This window comes from Acipenser ruthenus, chromosome 23 (assembly GCF_902713425.1).
Source record: "Acipenser ruthenus chromosome 23, fAciRut3.2 maternal haplotype, whole genome shotgun sequence".
NCBI lineage: Eukaryota > Metazoa > Chordata > Actinopteri > Acipenseriformes > Acipenseridae > Acipenser > Acipenser ruthenus.
In genome coordinates, this window is record NC_081211.1 from 9,953,606 (window position 1) to 9,964,790 (window position 11,185).

The 11,185-nt window shown below is 45.7% G+C and overlaps 1 protein-coding gene across 3 annotated transcripts in view; it reads left to right on the plus strand.

Annotated features, from left to right (window-relative positions):
- The window catches only part of LOC117413696 (transcription factor HIVEP3-like), a 140,234-nt gene extending 135,167 nt beyond the window's left edge, over positions 1 to 5,067 (plus strand). For all 3 annotated transcript variants that reach the window (XM_058997743.1, XM_058997742.1, XM_058997744.1), the window contains one exon: positions 3,981 to 5,067. In XM_058997743.1, coding sequence (XP_058853726.1) covers positions 3,981 to 4,637 — 657 coding nt within the window. In that variant the 3' untranslated portion in view covers positions 4,638 to 5,067. The remainder of the gene's footprint in view (positions 1 to 3,980) is intronic.
- Positions 5,068 to 11,185: the final 6,118 nt, after the last annotated feature.

Consider the following 11,185-nt stretch of genomic DNA (forward strand, 5'->3'; position numbering starts at 1 on the left):
CATACCTGACCCATCAAACAGGACTTCACTACACCCATACCACTCTCCCATACCTGACCCATCAAACAGGACTTCACTACACCCATACCACTCTCCCATACCTGACCCATCAAACAGGACTTCACTACACCCATACCACTCTCCCATACCTGACCCATCAAACAGGACTTCACTACACCCATACCACTCTCCCATACCTGACCCATCAAACAGGACTTCACTAGACCCATACCACTCTCCCATACCTGACCCATCAAACAGGACTTCACTACACCCATACCACTCGCCCATACCTGAACCATCAAATAGGACTTCACTACACCCATACCACTCCCATACATGACCCATCAAACAGGACTTCACTACACCCATACCACTCTCCCATACCTGACCCATCAAACAGGACTTCACTACACCCATACCACTCTCCCATACCTGAACCATCAAACAGGACTTCACTACACCCATACCACTCTCCCATACCTGACCCATCAAACAGGACTTCACTACACCCATACCACTCGCCCATACCTGACCCATCAAACAGGACTTCACTACACCCATACCACTCTCCCATACCTGAACCATCAAACAGGACTTCACTACACCCATACCACTCTCCCATACCTGACCCATCAAACAGGACTTCACTACACCCATACCACTCGCCCATACCTGACCCATCAAACAGGACTTCACTACACCCATACCACTCCCATACCTGACCAATCAAACAGGACTTCACTACACCCATACTACTCTCCCATACCTGACCCATCAAACAGGACTTCACTACACCCATACCACTCTCCCATACCTGACCCATCAAACAGGACTTCACTACACCCATACCACTCCCATACCTGACCCATCAAACAGGACTTCACTACACCCATACCACTCCCATACCTGACCCATCAAACAGGACTTCACTACACCCATACCACTCTCCCATACCTGAACCATCAAACAGGACTTCACTACACCCATACCACTCCCAAACCTGACCCATCAAACAGGACTTCACTACACCCATACCACTCCCATACCTGACCCATCAAACAGGACTTCACTACACCCATACCACTCCCCCATACCTGACCCATCAAACAGGACTTCACTACACCCATACCACTCCCATACCTGAACCATCAAACAGGACTTCACTACACCCATACCACTCCCATACCTGACCCATCAAACAGGACTTCACTACACCCATACCACTCTACCATACCTGAACCATCAAACAGGACTTCACTACACCCATACCACTCTCCCATACCTGACCCATCAAACAGGACTTCACTACACCCATACCACTCTACCATACCTGAACCATCAAACAGGACTTCACTACACCCATACCACTCTCCCATACCTGATCCATCAAACAGGACTTCACTACACCCATACCACTCCCATACCTGACCCATCAAACAGGACTTCACTACACCCATACCACTCCCATACCTGATCCATCAAACAGGACTTCACTACACCCATACCACTCCCATACCTGATCCATCAAACAGGACTTCACTACACCCATACCACTCCCATACCTGACCCATCAAACAGGACTTCACTACACCCATAACACTCTCCCATACCTGAACCATCAAACAGGACTTCACTACACCCATACCACTCTCCCATACCTGACCCATCAAACAGGACTTCACTACACCCATACCACTCTCCCATACCTGACCCATCAAACAGGACTTCACTAGACCCATACCACTCTCCCATACCTGACCCATCAAACAGGACTTCACTACACCCATACCACTCTCCCATACCTGAACCATCAAATAGGACTTCACTACACCCATACCACTCCCATACCTGACCCATCAAACAGGACTTCACTACACCCATACCACTCTCCCATACCTGACCCATCAAACAGGACTTCACTAGACCCATACCACTCTCCCATACCTGACCCATCAAACAGGACTTCACTACACCCATACCACTCTCCCATACCTGAACCATCAAACAGGACTTCACTACACCCATAACACTCTCCCATACCTGACCCATCAAACAGGACTTCACTAGACCCATACCACTCTCCCATACCTGACCCATCAAACAGGACTTCACTACACCCATACCACTCTCCCATACCTGAACCATCAAACAGGACTTCACTACACCCATACCACTCCCATACCTGACCCATCAAACAGGACTTCACTACACCCATACCACTCTCCCATACCTGAACCATCAAACAGGACTTCACTACACCCATACCACTCCCATACCTGACCCATCAAACAGGACTCCACTACACCCATACCACTCTCCCATACCTGACCCATCAAACAGGACTTCACTACACCCATACCACTCTCCCATACCTGACCCATCAAACAGGACTTCACTAGACCCATACCACTCTCCCATACCTGACCCATCAAACAGGACTTCACTACACCCGTACCACTCTCCCATACCTGAACCATCAAACAGGACTTCACTACACCCATACCACTCCCATACCTGACCCATCAAACAGGACTCCACTACACCCATACCACTCTCCCATACCTGAACCATCAAACAGGACTTCACTACACCCATACCACTCTCCCATACCTGACCCATCAAACAGGACTTCACTAGACCCATACCACTCTCCCATACCTGACCCATCAAACAGGACTTCACTACACCCGTACCACTCCCCCATACCTGAACCATCAAACAGGACTTCACTACACCCATACCACTCGCCCATACCTGACCCATCAAACAGGACTTCACTACACCCATACCACTCCCATACCTGACCCATCAAACAGGACTTCACTTGAATAGCATATATTGTGAGAAGTGTTAAATTTAAATCAAGGGAAGTGATGTTAAAACTTTACAATGCATTAGTAAGACCTCACCTAGAATATTGTGTTCAGTTCTGGTCACCTTGTTACAAAAAGAATATTGCTGCTCTAGAAAGAGTGCAATAGCATATATTGTGAGAAGTGTTAAATTTAAATCAAGGGAAGTGATGTTAAAACTTTACAATGCATTAGTAAGACCTCACCTAGAATATTGTGTTCAGTTCTGGTCACCTCGTTACAAAAAGGATATTGCTGCTCTAGAAAGAGTGCAAAGAAGAGCGACCAGAATTATCCCGGGTTTAAAAGGCATGTCGTATGCAGACAGGCTAAAAGAATTGAATCTATTCAGACTTGAACAAAGAAGACTACATGGCGATCTGATTCAGACATTCAAAATCCTAAAAGGTATAGACAATGTCGACCCGGGGGAATTTTTTGACCTGAAAAAAGAAACAAGGATCAGGGGTCACAAATGGAGATTAGATAATGGGGCATTCAGAACAGAAAATAGGAGGCACTTTTTTACACAGAGAATTGTGAGGGTCTGGAACCAACTCCCCAGTAATGTTGTTGAAGCGGACACCCTGGGATCCTTCAAGAAGCTGCTTGATGAGATTCTGGGATCAATAAGCTACTAACAACCAAACGAGCAAGATGGGCTGAATGGCCTCCTCTCGTTTGTAAACTTTCTTTTGTTCTTATGTTCTTATGGTAAAGTATAGTGCCAGCATGGCAAAGCATAGGTAAGCGTAGCAAAAAGCAGAGAGGTGTGGTAAAGCAAACAGCAAAGTAAACTGTGGTAAATGCAAAGTATAACCATGGAAAAGTTGCAGTATTGTAAGCCACATAAACAACAAGGAACAAAGTCAAATATATAGACTTCTCCAGAACTCATTCTAATACCAACCATTTGCAAACAAACAGGCCTGATCTACCATCCTGTAAACAGAAAATAAATAATTATTTGCAGAATTAAATTGAGTGTTCAGTGGCCTATGAGCATTGACATGAATTTAGAAACACAGAAGGTAATTATCTCAATCACTACATTAGATATACTATTGTAGTAATGAACTGGTTTTTATTAAATGTATTTAAATCATTTATGTTTGTTTCCTGCAGAAACCTGTGCAGAGGGAGGACTGCACCCCCTTCCCCCCGGCTCCCAGACCCTCCCACTCTTCAGGGGAGTCCCCTGGCCAGCATGTCTTCAGCCACCTCCCCCTGCACTCCCAGCAGCTGGCCAGGACCCCCTACCTCATGATCCCGATCGGGGGGATCCAGATGGTACAGCCACGGCCAAACCTTGGGGGGCTGGAGCCCAGGAGGAAGAGCCCCTCCCCGAGTAGTGCCAGGGAGAGAGGCCCCCTCACACCAGAGCAATACAGGGTACACAAACCGGACAGCGGGACAAGCCTGTCCAGCCACGTGCCCTCGGAACCGCCCTCGCGGTCCGGAGGAGGAGGAGGTGGAGAGGCCCAGGAGAAGGGCACTAAGCAATATGGCAGCTCACGCACTTACCCCCAAACTAGCACTTTGGTCTCTGAGTCCGGCGCAGTGACTCCAGACAGAAGCAGCCTGTCTGAATCGTCTCCCAGCCAGCTGGTTCGCCACCCCATGCACAGGAGGAGGAACCTTTCTGGTGAGCCGGCGTTGCAGACAGGGCGACAGAGGAGGCGCGCACCTGACATGGCAGGAAGTAGTACCAGCAGTGCGGTTCAGGACGAGGACGACAAAACAGGAAGCACTTCCCAATCCCCGCCCCCTGATTCACAGTGATGTCTGCAATCGATAGACCTTGTGTTTGTTTCTTTTTGTTTGTTTTATTTACACTTTCCGACACTATTTTTTTCTTGTGCTGGAGCCAGTTTAGGATTACAATAAGACATCCTTGGGCTTTCTCTCTCTCTCTCTCTCTCTCTCTCTCTCTCTCTCTCTCTCTCTCTCTCTCTCTCTCTCTCTCTCTCTATATCTATATAGATATATTTAAATATATATATATATATGAATATATTTGTAAATGACCAAATTAATTATGGAAAACAAAATAATAATTCCTACTTCATTTGTCCATGTCCAGTATTACTCAAATGTACAGTTTTTTTGTGCCTTTTCTGTACCAGGTTTTTTGCTTGAAATGTAGAAAAAAAATGTTTTAAGGCTGTGAATTTTTTCAGATTTTTAGTGTACGGGAAGTCGGGTGGTTCTGTTATATTGGGGGGGGGGGGGGGTCGGGTGGTTCTGTTGTATGGTGGGGGAGTTGGGTGGTTCTGTTGTATGGTGGGGGGGTTGGGTGGTTCTATTGTATGGGGGACAGTGATTTTTCAGTCTTTTTGCCGTTTTATGATGAGTCAGGGTGGGTTATGGGTGGGCGAGGGATCATCTAAAGAAAAGCTGAAAGCTTTGCAAAGATAATGCACTGAAGACATATTTTTTATATTAATACAATTTAGAACTTAAGTCTGTGTACAGATAAGAAGTCTATGGTCCATATTTATTGCCGTATTTAACTTTATTAAACTGCTTCTGTTTTCTTTTTTTTCTTTTTTAAACATGCTGTTATCTTTGTTACTCGCCTGCATGTTTTTTTTATTTTTTTTAATAAAGTTCTTATGACTTGAAACAAAGGATACTGGGAAAAGAGTCAGTTGTCTGAAGTTTTTGCAGAGCGTATTTGTAGTTTATAAATCAATAAAACTACATCAGACTTTTCTGAAAGGTTGTACTGATCCAATCATCATGTGTGTTTCCTGGGTATCTGAACATCATACAGGCAGTGGGGCTGCGGAGGCATCGACTGTTCATGTTGAAACAAGAGGCAACTGCAACAGATTACAAACAGAGAAGGTGGTAAATCTGATGTTCTAATTAAATCCCAAATGAGTGAGAAACACAGAGCTGCTAGAAGAGGAGAGGAGAGGGGAGTGTCAGCACTGCTCGGCTCAGCAATCCTCCTCGCTGTCTTCTGCTTTTTTCCTACAAATGTTTTTTTCATTTATGAAACAATCCATGGTACTGCCAGTTACTAAGCAACCACAACATCAGTAAACCTGGCAGTTCAGAGACGTGATTTCTGAATGAATAGCAGCAGGTAGAGCCGAGGAGCGTGTCAGCTGAGAGTCGGGAGGGTTGACGTGATTTCTGAATGAACAGCAGCAGGTAGAGCCGAGGAGAGTGTCAGCTGAGAGTCGGGAGGGTTGACGTGATTTCTGAATGAACAGCAGCAGGTAGAGCCGAGGAGAGTGTCAGCTGAGAGTCGGGAGGGTTGACGTGATTTCTGAATGAACAGCAGCAGGTAGAGCCGAGGAGAGTGTCAGCTGAGAGTCGGGAGGGTTGACGTGATTTCTGAATGAACAGCAGCAGGTAGAGCCGAGGAGCGTGTCAGCTGAGAGTCGGGAGGGTTGACGTGATTTCTGAATGAACAGCAGCAGGTAGAGCCGAGGAGAGTGTCAGCTGAGAGTCGGGAGGGTTGACGTGATTTCTGAATGAACAGCAGCAGGTAGAGCCGAGGAGCGTGTCAGCTGAGAGTCGGGAGGGTTGACGTGATTTCTGAATGAACAGCAGCAGGTAGAGCCGAGGAGAGTGTCAGCTGAGAGTCGGGAGGGTTGACGTGATTTCTGAATGAACAGCAGCAGGTAGAGCCGAGGAGAGTGTCAGCTGAGAGTCGGGAGGGTTGACGTGATTTCTGAATGAACAGCAGCAGGTAGAGCCGAGGAGAGTGTCCGCTGAGAGTCGGGAGGGTTGAGTGCAGTGGTTCCCGGTATCCAGGGGTCTGGGTGTAGGACTTCTACTGTGGGGAAGAGAAGTTATTGAAAGGGATCTGCCTTGAAGCCATTCTGGGAGGAGTCTTAATTGAACGCTCCACAGTCCTCGAATAATAAGAATTCTCAGCGGGCTTGTTCTGGGAGCTGAAGTTTTCTGTTGCTCCGGATTCAAGTGATTTCAATCATGGAAAGTGTTGCATCTGCATAACAACTTTCCATAACACTGTGACTAGGGGGCAGGGCCACTACGACCATTTAATGTGACCTGTCTGCAAGGAGTTTGGGAGGAGAATTAATCCACAGATAAAATCATTGCATGTGACATCCGGAATCAGGTCAGTGTTGCTTATGGAATGAAGCACCTGCCAACCAATCACCTGCCAGCCCTTTCTGAGAGTTTATAAGCTCTGCAGTTTAGTTTTTCCGATCACGACTGAATCTATTATCTTTGATAGCTCTTACATATTATAAGGTGCTTTCCTGGGATGTGTAACAGATTGATCAGTGATGTAAGTGTGTGCTTGTGACAGAAACACAATGATTCTTGGTGGTAAATCTCCCTCCCGACCTGTGAGGGTGCTAAGTAGCAAGGACAGAATACCTTGGACTTTTAGGCCTGACAATTCATTCCACGGGTTTAAAGGAAGTCGGTCTTCTAGGAAGAGGACGGAGCTTCGATACATGAATGCATTGACCCGGAAGGGAAATGATGTGACAGCCCGTGGATTGGAGGAGTGGCTGTAATCATTTACCAAGGGGTCATGTATGACCGTATATTAAGGGGACGAAGCGACGTGATCAGTTCCTTCGCTTTGGTTAAAAAGTAAATAACCGAGAAGGACAGAAAATGCCTGTGATTGCCGTTCATAAGTGTTTGTTTTTGTAATAAGTATTGTTATTATTATTATTAGACACTTAATTAAGTTCCAGAGCTGTCGCCGAGGGCCAGCAAAAACCCGGAACAACACTAAAATCTTGCTGTCACCTGAACAGCTGGTTCTACTGCAGATCTATATTTGCATATTAACTGAACCTGTCAAACAACTGCAGCACAACTTTGTATAAGCTCTGCCTGTGTACCTGCTCGCTGGCTGTTAAACCCGCGTCCCCCAGTCCCTGTCCCTTTCTGCGCTGCAGAGTTTCTCACATGACAGATGTGTACTGTCGAGCTGCCAGACAGACATCTCCCAGGCGGATCCTCAAATTCCAGAGCGGTAACCGTGGCAACCAGCTCTGTTTTCACACCATCAGAGTGCAATCTGATTGGATTCTTCAGTTTCAATGATAGGGAGGGTGCTGTTGGAACTGGCCACCATGACACATTGAGCAAACCAACTCAGTCAAATTATTTATTAGAACTTGACTTGTTACGGAATTAAAGTAAATACGTTCCCTGACAGTACAGAAGAACCTGTATACAGTGATAGCCATTGCCAGCGAGGGACGTCGTTACGCTTCACCATATAATTGATGGCAATACCAACATGCAGTTCAGTTAACCTGTCCTGCATCTTCTGCACACTAGAGGGCGTTACCTGACTAGAAACTGCTTTCTCACAGATTACTGACAATATACATGTGTCACATGCTGAAGAGCAGGTCATTATAAAATGCTATAATTTGATCATACAGGAAATTAAACCCAACGAAATACAGAACAGTAAATGTGTAGCCATGCACTGAAAGTTCAGTGTCCATTTTTTCAAGTTAAAAAAAATACAAATAAAACTGTTTGTGACTAACGAGATCTGTTCAAATACTGTAAGAACATAAGAACATAAGAAAATTTACAAACGAGAGGAGGCCATTCAGCCCATCTTGCTCGTTTGGTTGTTAGTAGCTTATTGATCCCAGAATCTCATCAAGCAGCTTCTTGAAGGATCCCAGGGTGTCAGCTTCAACAACATTACTGGGGAGTTGGTTCCAGACCCTCACAATTCTCTGTGTAAAAAAGTGCCTCCTATTTTCTGTTCTGAATGCCCCTTTATCTAATCTCCATTTGTGACCCGTGGGCCTTGTTTATGTTTTCAGGTCAAAAAAGTCCCCTGGGTCGACATTGTCTATACCTTTTAGGATTTTGAATGTTTGAATCAGATCGCCACGTAGTCTTCTTTTCAGCCTGTCTGCATACGACATGCCTTTTAAACCCGGGATAATTCTGATTGCTCTTCTTTGCACTCTTTCTAGAGCAGCAATATGCTTTTTGTAACAAGGTTACAAACAGGGCAGGGCAGCAGTGTGGAGTAGTGGTTAGGGCTCTGGACTCCTGACTGGAGGGTCGTGGGTTCAATCCCTTGTGGGGGACGCTGCTGCTGTACCCTTGAGCAAGGTACTTTACCTAGATTGCTCCAGTAAAAACCTGACTGTATACATGGGGAATTGTATGTAAAAATAATGTGATATCTTGTAACAATTGTAAGTCGCCCTGGGTAAGGGCGTCTGCTAAGAAATAAATAAAAAGTTGAACTTAACACAATATTCTAGATGAGGTCTTACTAATGCATTGATTTAAATTAAACACTTTTCACAATATATCCGAACATCTTATTGGTCTGTTTTTTTTTAGCTTCCCCACATTGTCTAGATGAAGACATTCCTGAGTCAACATAAACTCCTAGGTCTTTTTCATAGATTCCTACTTCAATTCCAGTATCTCCTATATGATATTTATAATGCACATTTATAGGATTCCTTCTTACAAACTGAGCTGCAGTCCGGCACACAAGTCCTGTCTCTACCAGCAGATGTCACTGTTGCTACTAATAATAAAATGCCAGAGAGGTCCATTCCTCTCAACTGTCCCTGATTACGAGGTACAGCACTACATTTGCAAAATCAGTATTCATTAATCTGTTGTTTCATTAAAAGCATGACAAGCCTTTTTAAAGCTGTTTGCAAGTTTGCATGTTTTTGCTTATGTGATGTGTGTTCCAGAGGCTGAGAAGTGTGTAGTTTGTAAACACACTTCCAAGGATGGCTATTCCAGACCACAGGGATATAGTTCATACATACGGGGGGCGCATGTCTGTTGCATTGTAGAGTGATACAGTACGTATATCTGGAGTGGAAAACAGCCCTTGAGCTGAGGGAACACAAAGCCACTTTGTTCCAGGCACTGCATGGCAATCCAGGGGAGACTTGGGGTTTGATACAGCAAAGTTGTCTCAAACCAGGTCTCCTGGCCTCCTGGAACCAGGTTTCAAGCCACTGTTCCTGAAAAAGTGGCTTTGTGTTGCCTCAGCTTTAGAGATGTCATGTATTGATCTAAATGTTGGCATGTCCCTTTTATTTCTTTAGTTAGCATGACTTGCTGATTTTTCCCTGCCCCTTATTGGCTTCACTAAAGACAGATGACAGAGGCCAGCAGAGAGCAGATATCCACTTCAGATCATTGCAATACAATGAGTATATTCTTTAAGAAATTGAGACTGTGCTTTTACTAATCCCATTCATCCTATTTGAGAAACGTAAACTTGCACAATATTTTAAGATTTGTCTGCCCCCCGGGAGGATGTGAAGCTCGTCACACACAGAGGCAGCTCTCTGTGGTATCCCTCTCAGGGGGCTGCAATGTCACCAACACAGACTCAGGATGTGAAGCTCATCACACACAGAGGCAGCTCTCTGTGGTATCCCTCTCAGGGGGCTGCAATGTTACCAACATAGACTCAGGGTAACGGGTATAGGATTTTTTTTTTGTATTATTTAAAGATAAGGTTCATCATGCAGGCTCCCCTATCAAGCCCTCTTGTTTACATGCTTTCTATCAGCCCTGCTGAGTCTCATTGTAAGAATGCAGGGTGTAGAGTCTCCTCTGCCTCCTGCAGAGCTGGAGTCACTCTGTAAGAATGCACGTGCAGAGTCGCCTCTGCCCCCCACATAGCTGGAGTCACTCTGTAAGAATGCACGTGCAGAGTCACCTCTGCCCCCCGCAGAGCTGCAGTGAGGACTGAGTCAGATACCTGCATGTCTGGGGAGCAGTTAGATGAGTGTTCACTTATTTCAGGTTTAGTAAATGGGGCTGAAGAATGAAGTGGAGTGCTGGGAGTGTTGTAGCCTCAGGCACTGGGACTGACACACGGAGCACAGCAGCAGGGCAGGATTCATCAGCTGGTCACATTGCTGTTTCTGATGTTCCCTAATTCCATGAGTCTAGCCTTGCTGTTCTTATAGTCTCCCATCTATAATAGAAACTGCCGTCAAGAAAGAGGGTTCACATGCAATAGCCTTTTTAGAATATTGACAATTCAGGAGCAATTACTGTTTCTATTTCCCATTGAACTTCATATCATTAACTATATCATTATATCATATTAAAACCCAGATTCGAGGGGGGCTCCCGAGTGGCGCATCCAGTAAAGGCGCTCCATGTGGAGTGCAGGATGCGTCCTGTAGCCTGGAGATTGCAAGTTTGAATCCAGGCTATGTCACTGCTGACCGTGACCGGGGGTTCCTAGGGGGCAGCGCACAATTGGTCAAGCGCTGTTTGGATAGGGAGGGCTTAGGTTGGCAGGGGAATCCACTGTTCACTGCGCACCAGCGACCCCTGTGGCCGATGGGGCG